The 17,311-nt window shown below is 43.8% G+C and overlaps 1 protein-coding gene across 1 annotated transcript; it reads right to left on the bottom strand.

The window, feature by feature from the left end:
• Nucleotides 1-689: 689 nt before the first annotated feature.
• On the bottom strand, nt 690-16,504 carry Ddx23 (DEAD-box helicase 23). The gene is made up of 17 exons (XM_026407061.2): nt 16,418-16,504; nt 11,725-11,933; nt 11,156-11,266; nt 8,741-8,834; nt 8,571-8,636; nt 7,359-7,497; nt 6,969-7,102; nt 6,741-6,853; nt 6,352-6,495; nt 6,033-6,258; nt 5,574-5,719; nt 4,797-4,974; nt 3,812-4,054; nt 3,236-3,387; nt 2,910-3,018; nt 2,017-2,191; nt 690-1,579 (listed from the first exon to the last, which is right to left on the bottom strand). The coding sequence occupies exons 2-17, from the start codon at nt 11,931-11,933 to the stop codon at nt 1,356-1,358; spliced, it is 2,463 nt and encodes an 820-aa protein (XP_026262846.1). The 5' UTR covers nt 16,418-16,504; the 3' UTR covers nt 690-1,355.
• Nucleotides 16,505-17,311: the final 807 nt, after the last annotated feature.

Genomic DNA, 17,311 nt, shown 5'->3' with positions numbered 1-17,311 from the left:
GAGACCCTGGGCTCCTGGGCACCCCCCACCCTCTCATATCCAAGCTGTCTATAGACATTTGGCAGCATAGAAGGGACTTGTATAGAGAGATGAGGAAGAAACTAGTTACAGTTCCCACTGTCTCTGCCTCAGGTCAGAAAAGCCCTATTAGCAACTATACCTTGAATTCTATGCACTTGCCAGCTCTGAGGGGTAGAACATTTGCATGAGAGGGGCGTGGGTGGGAATAGCACCACCACTCCTTCATTCTCCCCTCCCATGAGCGGTATATCCAGTAACTGGAATCCACAAGCAAAGACAAGGTGTCAGGCACACAGTGACAAGGTCTAAGAGTGGTTCAGACTGCCTTACCCGCCCAATTTCACAGTTGCTTTCCTTTTTGATCTTTGTGTAAAGCTCCCTAGGTGGTGTCCAAGCTAGGGCCACAAGTTACATGAGGTTCAAGCAGGAGAGGGGAGATGCATCACGATCCTGCTGTGTTGGCTTTTCCGTCTCCCCTCAAGTGCTATCTACAACTTAGAAAGAATATAAGCTGAGACCCTAGGCTTCTCGCTGGATGTGACTTTCATTTTCACAAACAACCCACTGTGCCCAATGTTGTCCTTCCTGTCCTATATTATCAGGGAACCTAGGGAGATGAGTTTGGCTAGAACTAGACACAACCTTAATATTCATTATTTATTCTCAGAACATACAAACTCATCTTCTCAGAGAATAGAAAACAGAAATTTCACTCAGTGACTTAAAGATGAACACAGCCAGCTCACCCTGTCCCCACATCTACTAAAAAAATTCCCTGGGGGAGGGACGCCTAGAGTGCACAGCACCCCTTGGCACAGGGCTGTGCACAGTTCTAAAGGCTCTTGACTTGTTTTATATGCCAAATGGGAAAACAGCTGTCAAAATGACAGAGTCCACAGTCCACAATCCTCATGGTGCCAGATCCCCTGGGTTATCTAGGGCAACAGCATCGCTGCAATGCACATGGTTACACTGTCAAGTCCTTGCCGAAGAAGATCCTACGCAGGCAGCCAGATGTGTTCAGTCTTGGGGGTAGTGCCAGCAGGTTGCCCTATAAACTGGGAAGAGTTCATGGCCCAGTACAATGTGAAAACCCCCCAAAGGGGCAAAGCTGGGCCTAACATCTGTGCTTTCCCTGCCTCCCACAGCATCCTCCTATGGTTTTGCAGTCTCACTCAGTCCTCCGACCTTACGGTCTAAGCCAGGGAGTCTAATTGTTTCCAAGCTCCCATAACCCAAGACTGAGAACCTGGAAAGAGGAATGTGAGGGTCTTAAAGAATAGGCATCACGCAGCCTCACGGCATGTCCTTAAACCCACTGGAGGAGTGCTGTGTCAAGCAAAGATGGTCTCTTCTCGGCGCTTCTTGGTGAGGATGGTGCCTGGCTTGTGCTGAGCATCTGGGTGGTTGGCTAGCTCTGGGGGACAGGAAGACACTGGGCTCTCCAGGATGGCTTGCTTCAGCTCATAGAACACAGCTGAGTCCTCTTTGGTGAGGAAGGTGATGGCCACACCACTCTTGCCTGCTCGTCCCGTACGGCCAATGCGGTGGATATAATCTGGGGAGCAGGAGGAATATCACCCTGGGACCAGGCCAGATGCCCTGGTGGGCACTGTCTGAAGCATCTATTCCTAAAGGCATCCACTCCTATCCCCCATGAACCTTTATGGGCAGAGAATCCACCTTACCCTGCCCATATCTGATACTCCCACAGAGCCTTCCACTGCTATCTCCCCACTCCCACTGCTGACTGTGATCATCCTACTATACCAAGTGTCACCTAGCCCCATTCTTTTCTATAACCCTGAAGACAGAAGTGTTATTCCATATACTAGGATAACCAACCCAGACGAGCTGATGGGCAAGAGCTTTTCTCATCAGGACTGGTGTACCCAGACTGGAAGCTGGGAGCTCCTCAGAACAGCATTGACCCTAAGTGGAAGGACATATAGTCTCACCTTACACTGAATTGAAGCTGCTTTCCTGTGCACTTACCTTCAATGTTTTTGGCCATATCATAGTTGACAACCATAGACACATCCTGGATGTCGATACCACGACCAGCCACATCTGTAGCCACCAAAATATCCTTGGCCCCAGCCTTGAGGTTGGACAGCGCAAATTCTCGCTGCTCCTGACCTTTTCCACCATGCAGTGTGCAAGCATTGTACTGTTGGAAGAATGGTAAGGTAGACAATAATGGGAATATGGGAAGACACAAAAATAAAGAGAATGGGGATGGAGGGGAAGGGTTGGGGTGAACAGCAGGTAGGAAAAGGGAAGGAGGCAAGAGAAAGAATATAATTGAAAGAGAGGAAAGAACAGGTGAAGTGAAAAAAGGGATGGGAGGGAAAAGAGCGTGGCAGAGGCAGATAGAGTAAGGTCAAAGGCAAAGCATCTGGATGGTTAGAATCAGGTGAGAAGTTCTCAGAGAATTAGGAGAGATTAGGGTGGAAAGCAGGGATCAGGAAATTTAAGGAAGATGAAGAATTGAAGGTCAAGGATACACTCTCCTTGTCAAGGGCACTGATTATCAATATTTGCCTCCTGACCCTATTATCTCCACTCCCAAACATATTCAAACAGCATGAACCCAACTCTATTCCACACCCTCAGACCCTGTTAAGATGTATCTCAAAAACCTCTTTCTGCCCACACCCTACTTGGATGAAGACCCACAGCAGCTTTTGGCTGGTACAGCTGGAATGGACAGGGAGTCCTAGCAACTGCCTTAGTTCTCCTCAAACATTCTTTTCATTTTGGCCCCAATTGGCTGAATGTTAGAAAGGTTAAAGGATGAGAACTCAAAGTAGGTGCCTAAGGGACTGCCCCCACCCCAGTGTCAAAAAGCAGCCACAGAGATTGCTGCTCTCCCTTGCCAAACATACCCCCATTTTCTCCAGGGACTTGGCCAACACATCACAACCCTTCTTTTGATTGACAAAAATGATGATGGGTGGATCAAAGCCTTGTTCCAATATTGCCAGCAGCTTTTTCCTAGGGAGAAAAATGAGATGCATATTTCCCACTCTAAGTGAAACGCCCAACCCTGACCTGTGAACACCAATTTCAGGATCTTAAAAGCCAATGGCATTCTAAAAAAGAAAACAAACTCTTCAACATGGCAGAACAATTGCCCAGCCATGACTGCACTGGAAGAAGTTCTCAAAGCACTTCCTCTCCACCAGTTTCCCCAGCTCAGCTGTCCCCATACCTCTTTTCTGACTCTGACATGAGGAAGACCTTCTGTTCCACACGCTCATGGGGCTTGCCTGCGGAGCCAATGTATACCACAGCAGGTCGCCGAAGATAGCTCCTGGCCAGACGCTCCACCGCTGGGGGCATGGTGGCAGTGAACATGACTGTCTATAAAAACAGGAGGCTCAGCCCTGGGCCCAGGCAGATATGATCACATATCCCACTATCACCACAAGCTAAAAAGAATCTAAAATGTGTTCTACTGTAAGTTTGATAGCTATCACCTTAGGAACAGTGTCCTTTGCTTTCTTATTTTTCCCCAATACCTGTTCATTCAGGCACTTTACATCCTACAATGACAAGAAGGGCTAGAGCATTTGCTACCTGTTGTCCTGGGTAGTAGCATGATTTTTTGAAATAATTTTTTCAGGACTAAGCTAAAAGGCCACCCTTAAAGACTGTCAGAGGATTGTACCTAGGCACACCTCATCATTCCAGAAACACGTACTCTAAGCCTATATAAGGCAAAAAGAGTCTACAAGCAGGTGTAGGAACTTGCCCAACTTTTCCCAACCCAAGGAAGCAGTCTTACTTGGCGGTACTTATGCTTTCCTGACTCAAAGTTGGCCAACATCTTCTCAGGATCCTCAGCCTCATCTGTGTCTGGTTTCTGGTTGCTGACAGGCATGTGCTCCAGGATCTTCTGGACATCTGGCTCAAAGCCCATGTCAATCATCCTATCTGCCTCATCCAGAACCACATAGGTACAGCGGCTCAACACTAGGTAACGGTTCTCCAGTACATCAATCAGACGTCCCGGGGTAGCGATCACGATCTAGGGAGTATTGTGTAATTATATATGGCCCCAGAAGGCAAACCCCTTCTTTTCTCTGATGTGAACTATCCTCCCAGTTGAGTAACAGACCTCCAGTGCTAAGGAACTTGGAACCCAACCTCTAGATGAGTTTGGCAGTATAAAAATTCCTAAGAACTTATATGAAATTATTTGTTGCTACCTCAGGAATAAATAAATGGGGTCTCTAAAGTAAGACAGAGATTAGACAGAGAAGGCAAAAATCAGAAGGAACTTTCTATATAGGAGAGAGACTAACATTTGAAAGTGGCTGCATGAAGAGATGCCACTGAGAAGTCTGCACAACTCAATTCCTACAGATTTCTAAAAGGCTCACATCCTCTTTCCTGACAGGAAGGTAACATGCAAAGTCAATGATGTCGGCTGGCAAAGTAGTAAGAGCACAGGCTTTGGATATGAACCTCAGCTTGTCTGCTGCTAGCCAGCTATGTGGGACTTCAGGCAATTTATTAACCCAAGTCTCAGCTTCATTTATAAAATGGTGATCCCACTCCCTGTTTTCATGTTTGTTGTGAGAATTAATAAGCTAATATTTATGCATTATGTGCAGTATGACCCATGGTGCATAAGATCTGAATAAGTAGTACATATACATAAACTAGTCCCTTTTTTCATTTTACTGCACATCTATTCCAGAAACTAGAAACAAATGCCCGAGAGAGCCTTCCCAAACAGCAGGTGGCTGCTGGCAAGGGAAACAAACCTCACAACCCATGCGCAGCCTGAAGCCCTGGTCTTCTCTGGAGATACCACCAATGACAGCTACAGTGCGGATGCCTAGCGGCTTCCCAAATTTGATGGTCTCTTCCTCAATCTGCTGAGCCAACTCACGAGTAGGAGCCAGGATGATGGCATAAGGGCCCTGGTCTGACTCTTCGATCCTGTGGTAAATGGGGTGTCCCACAGCTTCATGAGCTTTGGTTCTTATTCAACCACAAATACGAGCAAGACAAAATCACTTTTAAGGCTAACTATGGGAATAGGGAGGCTTGTGGGAAAAGAATGTAGGGATCCCACTTAAAAATTAAAGACTCCAAGGCTGGGGTGGTGGCTCAGTGGTAGAATGCTTGCCTAGCACATGAGAGGCACTGGGTTTGACATTTAAAAAAAAAAAAAAAAAAAAAAATTTTAAAAATTGAAGACTCCAGAATAACAAATTTCTCTAAGGATTGATCCTTGCCAGCAACAAACATATACTTCTTTGATAACATGATCCAATTATTCACTCATATCCAACCCAAAATAAAGAAGGCAGCTTCTGATTATAGACTTAGAAAGACAATACCAGGGACTGGGATGGAGCTCAGTACTAGAGCACTTGCCTAGCACACGCAAGGCCCTGGGTTCAATCCCCAGCACTACAAAAACACAATAAAACAACAACAACAACAAAAAACCCCACAAAAACTTCAACAAACATAACAATTTTCACTTCTCATACCAATCCAAACTCACTCCAACTGAAGCCAGCTGAACCTACCTGTCAATTTTGGGAAGTGTGGTGATCCAGACCAGCAATGGGATGAGGAAGGCTGCAGTTTTACCACTGCCAGTCTCAGCCACACCAATGATGTCACGATTTTGTAACCCAATTGGAATTGCCTGGCGCTGGATAGGTGTTGGTTCCTACAGTGACCCAAAGAAAGAATAATGGGTGCAGGTACTACCCAAGCTACTGCTAACACAGCAGGCAATGTGCCAGCACAATGTATTTGGGTGGACACAGTGTACAATTCACAGGAGAGGGGGCACAAAAAGAATCACAATCCCTAAATGGCCAATACTTCCACCAGAAAGTGACAGATAGGGTCATTTTGGTGTCCAAGGGCAGAGAAGATACCAAATAATCAAGGAACAAAATTCTCTATTCCCAAATTAAGATTGTATCCCTAGAATGTAGGAACATGGCTGGTCTCCTGGGTCAATTGTCCCTTCTTACCTTATAGCCACATTTATCAATGACCTCCAAGATGTGAGGGGGCAGAGAAGAGTCTTTCCAGGATCGAATGGGATTAGGGATTTTGCCACCTTTGGTGGTAATGCTATAGTCCTCACGGAAGATCCGCCAGTCCCTGTCTGTCATCTCATCTAACTTCTTCTGCGACCAATGACGATCATCCCAGCGCTGTTTGGCTTCTTTCTTTCGAAGTTTTCGGAGTCTTGCTCTGAAGCAGAATGCAAGGATTAAATGGAATCAGTAACTTCTACCTCCTTTCTGGAGAAACCCTGGGCTCTGTCCAACCACCTCAACTACTCACTCCTCCTGCTCCTTTTCTTCCAGTGTTCGCCTCTTCTCCATTAGGTCTCCATAGAAGCGTGACTGCTCTCGTTTCTGCTGCTTTAAGTCAATGCCTGCAATGAAGCCTCGCCCCAACAACTGCACCTGGTGCCGTTCTTTGTATCTAGAATTGAGACAGGAAGAAAAAAAAAGGAGGAGCTATTGTAGCAGCAGAGGGTAAAGATAGACTGTCAATATGCATCAGTTCTCCCTGACCAGCATCTTTCCTCTCCCAGAGCTGGTTGAGTATTACCAATTTTCCCATCCCAGTTTTATCTTACTTTTTATCTACCTCTGTCACCATTAGCTTTCTCTCTCTCTAGGGCTGCCTAGTGTCGAAGACAAGGGACTCAGGCCAAAGCTACTCACAGGGGGTTGTAATCGATGGATGTGTCCTCAGATGCATCCCACTCAAAGACAAACTTGCGATCGTTGAGATGCCTTGTTCGACGCCGCTTTTTGATGCCACCCAGGTAACGTTCCTGCCCGGACAGCACAAAACCAGTCAATTTCAAGGCTCAACTCTCACATACAGAGGCCAGAATGGCCAAATAACTGTTCTTCGTGTGTGTGTGTAGATGAAGCCAAGGCCTGCACCTTAATAGCATGCAGTTCCTTGCTCTTATCCTTCTCTTCCCGGATCTTCTGACGACCTTCCTCATCCTCATTTCCATTGGTCTCCCGCTCCATTCTCTCCCTTCGTTCCCGGCGTTCCCTTTCCTGAGGGTCTTCTGGAGACCAAAGAAAGAAAAGTTGCAGAAGAATTCAGTGGAAGTAAAAAGGAAAGGGAATGGAGGGAATCCAGACAATACCAAATGAAGAAAAAGAAATAGACTTGATACAAGGGAGATCTAATAAAAAAGATATTTTTCTCATAAATTTCCACCATCCTTCCCTCTTCCAAATTCTGGAGCAAACAGGTTTCTCTCTTTCTAAGTGACACCATAATCCTATCCCACCCTTTCCACACAGGGTAGAAAAACAAACCCAACATCTTCCTGCCCAAGTCTTGGAACTGTTTCCTTTTCTTCCTTTCTTCTTCAAGCATTCTCTGCCGCTCTTCCACTTCCTGCTGCCGTCGCTTTAGAGCTTCAGCTTCCCGCTCTGCTTTGGAGAGGAACTTAGGCTACAAAACAAAGAGTGGGGGATATGGCTCCGTGGTAGAGCACACTTGGCTATAGCATGTAAGCTCCTGGTTTCAGTCCCCAGCACCACAAAAAAATAAAATAAAGAGGGAACTGTGATCTGGGAGCAGGGAACAATCACATTACTGCTAGGAAGACTGAATGGAATCCCCCCAAAATATTTGCAAAGGCATTAAGCCTATTAAGGAAAACAAATAGGCCTAGGATCCTGTTATGGGCTGAACTATGTACATTCCCAAATTCACATGTTAAATTCCTAATCCGCAGTACCTCAGGATTTGGCTGTATTTAGAGACAGGACCTTTAAAGAAGAAATCAAATTAAAATGAGACCACCAAGGTAGGATTAGGCCACCTAATCCAATAGGACGGGGGACCTTATAAAAAGAAGAAATTTGAACACACAGAGACACCAGGGGCACATGTGCACAAAGAGACGACCATGTGAATACAGAAAAAAAAAAAATCCACAGCCAGAAGAGGGGCTTCAGAAGAAATAACTCTACTGATATCCTGACCTTGGACTTCTTTTTAAAATCTTTTTATTTGAAATTGTGAAATTTGAGGTTTCTTCTTATCATCATCATCTTCTTGTTTTCTGTTCTGGAGACTAAACCCAAGTTCTCACATATGTTACTCAACTGCTGTACCAATGAGTTACATCTCCAGCTCTTTTATTTTATTTTTTGAAACAGTATCTCACTAAGTTGCCCAGGCGGGCCTCAAACTTGTGATCTTCCTTCCTTGGTCTCCTAAGTGGCTGGGATTACTGGTATGAACCACCTAACCCAGTTTTTTGTTTTGTTTTGTTTTTTTTTAAATATTATTTTAGTTGTAGACGGACACAATATCTTTATTTTGCTTATTTTTATGTGGTGCTAGGATCAAACCCAGCGCCTCACATATGCTCGGCAAGTGCTCTACCACTGAGCCACAACCCCGGTCCCCAACACAGCTTTAACACAGTTCAAAATAATGTCTATTATTAAAGCTACCCAGACTATGGTATTTTGTTATGTCACCCAGAGTATGCTAATAGAGACCCCAGTTTTTACCTTAGCCTCAGCTTCTTCCTCAGCCTTTTTCTTGGCTAAAAGTTCCTCCAGAGATAGTGGCTGGGCCTGAAGACAAAACACAGTACTTCATTCCATAGAAGCTCTCTTCTATTGGACCAACAAAGCAGGGATACACTTCGCAGGAAGACGAAAAATTATTTCTTTTTTACCTTAGGCTTCTTATCACCATGCTCATCATCTTCATCCTTTTTAGAGTCTCTGTCCTTCCGAGATTTAAAATCTTTTCCTCGGCCAGGCGATAAACTTTAAGGAAAAAGAACAAGAAAGGTCTATATCACTGTCTTACTCTAGTTCCTGGATGAGGTATAGACTGAGCCCCAAGAGGAGGAAGGAAGTTTCCTCATAACTCAACAAGATGGCCTAGCTTATGGTTATCCATCATGTCCTAAGGCTCTCTTGGCAGGCAAGGTCCCCCTCTGCCTACTCTGAAATCTAATTATGGCATTTTCTTAGCCCTATTCTACCTGAATCTCCTTTTCTGAAACCAATATCTTCTGGGAAGTGGACCTTCTCTATTAATGTCAAAAATGTTTTCTCCAGCTCAGGGGGTATAGCTCAGTGGTAAACACATACACAAGGTCTTGGGTTCAATCCCCAGCACCACAAAATAAAGCAGTTGCACTTAGGGAAAAAGAAGAAAAGAAAAAACTCTTAATTTTATAATACACAATGAATTGAGCCTACCTGGCAACCCCTACAAGCCAAGAAAATACTACCATTTATATCCAACACTCAGCATCTTTCCCTACTATCTACGCCAGCAAGCCTTTCCCCATGCCTGCTACATGCTTAATCTACAAGAGATCTCAAATAATCCCACTGAGTTTCTGTTTTAAGTATTCTGTCCTTTGCCTTATCCAGGGTCTGATAAGAACTTTACATAGAAAGTTTCCAAGGGAAAGACATCAAAACACTGGGACATTAAGCTATTCTATTTTATTCATTTAGGTACTAGGGATTGAACTCAGGCGTGCTTTGTCACTGAGTTACATCCATAATCCTTTTTTAAATTTTGAGACAGGATCTTGCGAAGTTGTCCAGTGTTATGGGTTTGATATGAGGTGTCCTCCAAGAGTTCATGTGTGAGACAATGCAATAAAGTTTAGAGGTGAAATGACTGGGTCATGAAATTCCTAACCTAACCTAATTAGGTTAATTCTTTTTAAAAAAATATTTATTTTTTAGTTTTAGGTGGACACAATATCTTTATTTTTTTATTTTTTTAGAGAGAGAATTTTTTTTTAATATTTGTTTTTTAATTTTCAGCAGACACAACATCTTTTTTTGTGTGTGGTGCTAAGGATCGAACCCAGGCCGCATACTTGCCAGGTGAGCATGCTACCGCTTGAGCCACATCCGGAGCCCCTATTTTTTTATTTTTAAGTAATGTTGAGGATCAAACCCAGTGCCCCACTCATGACGGGCGAGCGTGCTACCTCTTGAGCCACATCCCTTGCCCTAGGTTAATTCTTAACCTAATCCCCTGGTAGGGACTAACCAGGTGGTAACTGCAGGCAGAGAGGATGTGGCTGGAAGAAATGGGTCCCTGGGAATCTGCCTTTGGGGTATATATTTTGTCCTTACTGAGCAGAGCTCTCTCTCTGCTTCCTGGAGCCAAGTTCCCAGCTGCTTTCCTCTACCACACACTTCTGCCATATTCTGCTACAGTCAAAGCTCCAAGAAATGGAATCAGTCATCTATCAACTGAGACCTCTGAAACTGTGAGCTCCCAAATAAACTTTTCCTCCTGTAACTGTTCTTGTCAGATCTTTTGGTCACGGCAGCAAAACGCTAACTAAAACGCCCAGAGTGGCCTCAAATTTGTGATCTTTGTGCCTCAGTCTCCCAAGTAGCTGGGATTAGGGGTGTGTGCCACCATGCCCCATAACATTAGGCTATGGGGCAGGGAGGGGGACCACTGGGGATTTAACCGAAAGGCCCTTAATCCTTGAGCCACATCCCCAGCACCCCCTCCTTTTTTTTTAGTTCTTGATGAACCTCTATTTTTATTTATTTATATGTGGTGCTAAGAATCAAACCCAGTGCCTCACACATGCTGGGCAAGTGCTCTACCACTGAGCTATAACCCCAGCCCAGCAGCCCTTAATTTTTATTTTGAGACAGAGCCTTGCTAAGTTCCTGAGGGCTTTGTTAAATTGCTGAGGCTGTTCTCAAACTTGCAATTCTCCTCAAGTTCCCAACTTGCTGGGATTACAGGAGTGTGCCACCATGCCCAGTGACATTAAGCTATTTTAACAAATATGTGTTGTATATCCTGGGTAGGAAATTGAATGATATAATGGAGCTACAGGAGTGTTTTGTAGGCTAATAACCTTTTCAAACTAATTTCAAAATTCCAAGCACAAGTTGAGCCTCAAAATGTGACTTTACTAACCATTATACTTTCTAAAGAAAACACATACTTTTTAGAAAGACAATTCTGCAATAACTACCAACAAGATCTGCTAAGAGAAATTAATTTTCCTATGAAGCTGAGATAACTGAGATGCAGAAAGGAAGAGATGAGCACACCCCCTAAAATCCACTCTCATTCCCTCAGGTACCTGGATCGTTTACGGTCCTTGTCTCGTCTGTGCCCATCCTTGTCTCGATCGCGGTCCTTTTTATTCCGATCTCGGTCCTTATCTCGTTCTCGTTCTTTGTGCCGTCGTTCTCTGGAATATAGCAAAGTTAAGAAATCACTTGATATTTCCAGAGTATCTTACTTCACTATAGCCCTGATAAGGTTCTATACCAAGAACTGCACCTTCCTCTCCAAAGTGATTGTTACAAATTGTGGAATATATTTCCCAGGGCAATAACAACGGAATTCGAAGAATATCTCATAGATAAGAGTTGCAATGCTAAGTAAAAATGATGACAATGACAGACCATGGACAACTATACAAACATGTTAACTATCTTCCTTGATCATGGGGACTTTCATCTTACAAGCTCCCTTTCAACCTCTGAGAGCTGAACAAAACTGAAAACACTTGCAGGTCCAACTGGGATAGCAGTACACTAATGTAGAAAAAGCAGATGTCTAATACTAGAGGCACTGAAGGAACCAAGAAAGAAGTTTGAAATGTATCCTCCCTTCTCATGTAACAGACATGCAAAGTCACTTCACCTCTCTGTAGACTTAGAACGGGAACGAGAGCGGGAGCGGCTGCCTCCTCGACGTCTATCCCTTGAACGATGTCGCTTCCTATCTTTAGATGGGGAGGACTTCCGGTCCCGGTCTCTATCCCGCTCTCTGTCAGGAGTCCGTGATCGCTTCCTTTCCTCCTTGGAAGGTGATGCATCTCGGTCCTTTTTATCAGCCAGTTCTCCTGCCATCTGTTGTAGGCAAGAGTAGGGGTTATTACACATAATTCACTCATATCTCAAAACAACCCTGAGGTAGATATAATAGTCTGCCTACTTTAGAGATGAAGAAACTGAAGTTCAGGTATATAAACTAACTTGCCTGAGGACACAGAAACAGTTTGGCTCCAGAGGCCCATTCTTACACACTAAACTGTACTCTGGGATTTTTATTTTAGTTTTTGAGGCATACTGGGGATTGAACCTAAGGAGGCTGAGCTACATCCTCAGTCCTTTTTATTTTTTATTTTGAGAAAGGGTCTTGATAAGTTGCCAGGCTGGCCTTGAATTTGAGATCTTCCCACCTCACTTCCCAAGTAGCTGGGATTCCTTTTTATACATTCACTTCTAAATATGTACAATGAGTATACCATATTTCAATAGACTTTTAAGAGTATTAAAAGATGTGTTGATGAGATTCACAGCCTTTGGGACAGGAATCCCCTGTGTTTCTCCTTTGCTAGCAAAGCAATAAACCTTTTTCCTTTTTCTCAAAAAAAAAAAAAAAAAAAAAAAAAGATGTGTTGGTGAATAAATAGTGTTCCACAATTTTTAGAAATATCCCATATTGCTTATCTTAGGAGGATATTATGTATGCTAGCCTGCCAGGATTATATATCTAAGGGAGATAAACTGATTATATATCTAAGGGAGATAAACTGTCTTGAGCTCAAAAGAGAAAAGTTCAACTTTGAGATTTAGATTATAAACAGCACAAACAAAACCTAAAAGGAGAACAGCTGGGCACGGTGGTGCATCTCTGTAATCCCAGCAACTCGGGAGGCTGAGGCAGGAGGATCATAAGTTTGAGGCCAGCCTCAGCAATTTAGCAAGTCCCTAAGCAATGTAGCGAGACCCTATTGCAAAAGAGGGTGGGGAAACTATGCTGGGGATGTGGCTCAGTGGTTAAGCCCCCTGGTTCAATCCCTGGTATCAAAATAAATAAATAAAAGAAGAAACAAAGCTGGATACAGTAGTACACACTTCTAATCCCAGCAACTCAGGAGGCTGAAGCATAAGGATCACAAGTTTGAAGCCAGACTAAGAAACATACTAAGATCCTGTCTCAAAATAAAAAAGAAAGGGCTGGGGATGTGGCTCAAGTGGTAGCGCGCTCGCCTGGCATGCGTGCGGCCCAGGTTCGATCCTCAGCATCACATACAAAGATGTTATGTCCGCCAAAAACTAAAAAAATAAATATTAAAAAATTCTCTCTCTCTCTCTTTAAAAAAATTAAATTAAATTAAAATAAAATAAAAAAGAAAAAGGGTTTGGGTTTAGCTCAGTGCTAGTGGCCCTGGGCTCAATTCCTAGTACCACTTAAATAAAGAGGGGTTGGGCAGGAATGATCAGACTTGTATAAAGATTTAAAGAAATGTACTACCACTTTTAACTAGAGAGATTTGGTATAGGGTATACAGGACCTACATACACATTTTTCCTCAACTTCCCATGAATCTATAATTCATAGATTCAAAATTAAACATTAAAAAGTACCAAAAACTTGGGGCTGGGGATGAGACTCAAGTGGTAGCGAACTCCCCTGGCATGCGCGTGTCGCTAGGTTCGGTCCTTAGCACCACATACAAATAAAGATGTTGTGTCCACCGAAAACTAAAAAATAAATATTAATTTAAAAAATCCTCTCTCTCTCTTTAAAAAAAAAAAAAGTACCAAAAACTAGGGTTGGGGGGGTCATAGCTCAGTTGGTAGAGAGCTTGCCTCACGTGCACAAGGACCTGGGTTTGATCCCCAGCACCACAAAAAAAAAAAAGTACCCAAAACTAGAAGTCCCAACTGACATCCCCTCTTCAGATTCTCACAGCCTTGATTACCTACATTATCCAGTCTCATGAAAGGTTTGAGCAGGAATTTGATCTGTTACCCTCCTATCTGGGGGACACTGAACACCATGCTATACTGTTTCTTTGACTACAAAATCCAATTCATTCAGGAGCTAAAATGACATCGAGTCTGAATCTGCTTCTACCCCATCATCATCAATACAATCATCATCCCTAAGACTTGGGATACATTTCTCAGAACTTATCGTCCAAATGGTCCAGCTAGAATATCAATTCCCTAAGCTTTAGTGCATAATCTTCCTTTCCTATGCCATTCCTTGCCACATAGTCTGAAAAAAGGAAAATGTATAAGAATAAGAAAACAAAAATGAACAAGTAGTACTTTCAAAAAGTGCAGGCAACCCATTTTATCTTTAAAAATACTGTTCTTTATCTGCACATCCCACACATCACATAGAAATACTTATATTTCTTCCTCTTATAACTCTTAAGAAAATACAAAAGAAAGTATCCTGGACCTTATTCATTCTTTCAATAAATATTCATTGAGTTCTTAGTAGGTGCCAGATAGAGTAGTAAACAACACAAAACCTGTGACTTCACAAAAGTTAAATTCTTTTTTTTTAAAGAGAGAGTGAAGAGAGAGAGAGAGAAAGAAAGAGAGAGAGAGAGAGAGAGAGAGAGGAGAAAATTTTAATATTTATTTTTTAGTTATCGGCGGACACAACATCTTTGTTTGTATGTGGTGCTGAGGATCGAACCCGGGCCGCACGCATGCCAGGCAAGCGCTACCGCTTGAGCCACATCCCCAGCCCCAAAAGTTAAATTCTAGTAGAGAGAATTTCAAATAGTAGTAAGAGCTAATGAAAACAATAATACAGGGTGATATGATGGGGAGCCTCCTCACCTCCACCTTTCTGGATACTGTAAATTGAACCCAGAGGTATTCTGTAAGAGAATTACATTCCCAGTCTTTTTTATTTTGAGACAGTGTCTAGTTAAGCTGCCCCAAACTGATCTAGAACTTGCCATCCTCCTGCCTCAGCCTCCTGAGTAGCTGGGATTACAGGTGTGTGCCACTGCACCAAATGGGAAAAGTAACTTTAGGTGATTGACATTTAAGCTAAAACCCGAATGATGGAAGAGAAAGAGCCATGCAAAGATCAGGGAAAAGAACTTATTAGATAGAAGAGACAGCAAGTACTAAACACTGGGGCAGGTTTAAAAAGATTTGTGTGACTGATGTGACTGAGGAGGTGTGTGTGTGTTGGGGGGGGTGACTGGAGATGAGTCCAGTGAGAGAGGCAGGAGTAAATCATGAAAATGAGTTAGGACAGGGCAAAGAAACTTGAATTTCAAGTTAACTGCAATGGAAACCTTAGAATGGCTTTAAACAGGATGTGATGAGATCCAATTTTACACTGGGAATTACTTTTGGTAACTTTTACATATAAAACCATTGAGAATGCTATTACAGTACAGTCAGCCCTCTATATCCCTCCAAGGTTCTACATCCGTGGATTCCACCAACCACAGATGGAAAACATTTTTTAAAAATTACATGCGCATGGGTGTGTACACACACACACACACACACACACACACACACACACACACACGAGAAAGAAGCAGCAGCCAGTAAGAAAAAAAAAAAAAAAAAAGGAAACTGTAGCAATACAGAAACCAAAGGAGGTTGTGGTCAACTGTGTCAGGTACCATTCAAGTGGAGTAAAGAAGCAACCATTACATTTGAAAAAATGGAAATTATTGGCGACCTTGACAAAAGCTGTTTCAAGGCAAGGAGGGAGCATAAGCATGACTAGTGAATTTAGAAGCGAGTGAAAAGTGAGAATAAATATAGACAACTTTTATTACAGATAACCAGGCCACCTCTGGCTATGCTTCCCAGCAGCCTTCCTCTTAAATCTCCACACTTTTGAGTTCCTCTGTTCTTGTAAAGCAAAAGGCAGATTTTTTTTTTCATTCATCTAAGTATTTATCTAGCGTGTACCATAAGCAAGGGTCAGTGCAAGGCGCCGTGAGTTACAAATGAAATTCTGTCCACAGGAAGCTTTTAGAACAACAGAGGGCATGAGACATATACCAAGATGAAGGCTCAGATGAAGTATTACAGGAGTTCAAAAGAAGCAGTTTTTCCTTTCATTTGTAAAAAGGGATTTAGAAGGCCCCACAGAGTAGGTGGCTTTTGAGCCTTTACGTATAGGCAGAATCTGAGGATGTGTTATTGAGGGCGCGGAAAAGAAGCAATTCCCCTCAAAAGAAATAATACAGGCGGTGCAGAGGCGGGAAGGTATGGACTGGTTTGGGGAGTAAACGAGTTACAGTTTGGCAGGAGCACGGGCTGTTTGAAACAAGAACAGGTCAGAGTAGGGGTATCACAGGCGCTGTACCCATGGGCAAAGGTCTAGGTCCATAACATCGTCCAGAGACGTGGGAGTGAGCCCTCAGCAACCAACACTACCCCTGGGGCCCGCGCTCCTACACTCCTGCCCGCCAGAGCTTCCCGGGCTCGTGCCCTTTCACTAAAGCATTCTTTCCCGCCTCGTCCCGGAAGCAGGGGCTACAGTAGTGGACCCCACTCTTGCCCTCTCTGCAAGATCGTGGGGACCGCCTCCACCGCCCAGGACTCACCACCCTGTGTCTGAACCGCCTAACGCGGCCTCAACGTCGCTGAGCCGTCGCCATCTTTCCCATTTCCTGGTCGCCGTGGAGCACCCCGGGCGCGCGGCAAGCTGGGAAGGCGAGTCCCCGGGCCTGCTCGGCTCAGGCAGGCAGTGAGGTCGGGAACTACTAATCCCAGAACGCACGGTGCGCGCGCCGGCCGGGCTGCGAGGTCTGCTGGGCAATGTGGTCCGTCAAAGCTTTGAGTCTGCGGGAAGAAGAGATTTCTGTGGGCGTGTAGCCCGCCGCACAGTCTTTTTCGTATGCACTGGTCTTCTACAGTTAATGATTATCCTGACTGGTGGCTTATAGCGAAGTAATTTAGAGCTTCCTTAGTTAATGCTAGCACATAATGAAGTAACGGTAGTTGGGGAAAAGCGTTTTTAAGAAAATTCTGAGAGATAGATTATTAGTCTGTCGGTTTTACATAAATTATTAGTCGGTACACTTTACAACTAGACAAACTAACGATCAGGTTCCAGAAGTAGACTAGTTTTTCACAAGTGGGTTAGTTCATTGTGTGGAACTACCCCAGGTTTAGGAGTAACTGGGTTACTATAATATCCCGCAACTGGGTGAGTGCTGAACAACCCGTTATTAGGACAATTCAAAATGAGCCAACACATTGGACTCCAAAAGTCTCCAGGAAGGATGGTATCTCCTGAGCTGAGGCACCTGTTTTCTTAACATTCCAGATAGGACCCTGGCTTCCTCATTTTCTTGCCCTTTGGGATCTGGGTTATCTCATTTTTGTTTCTGCTTCTTCCTAGTTCCCCCTACTTAATTCCTCCCCTGAGCTTTTGTATCCCAAATCATATGCTCACTTTGTTTCTTTGGTCTCATGAATTCATAATTCCCGCCCCC

Source organism: Urocitellus parryii, chromosome 5 (genome assembly GCF_045843805.1).
Source record: "Urocitellus parryii isolate mUroPar1 chromosome 5, mUroPar1.hap1, whole genome shotgun sequence".
Lineage (NCBI taxonomy): Eukaryota > Metazoa > Chordata > Mammalia > Rodentia > Sciuridae > Urocitellus > Urocitellus parryii.
The sequence above is the reverse complement of the archived record's forward strand: the minus strand, read 5'-3'. Positions and strand labels throughout refer to the sequence as shown.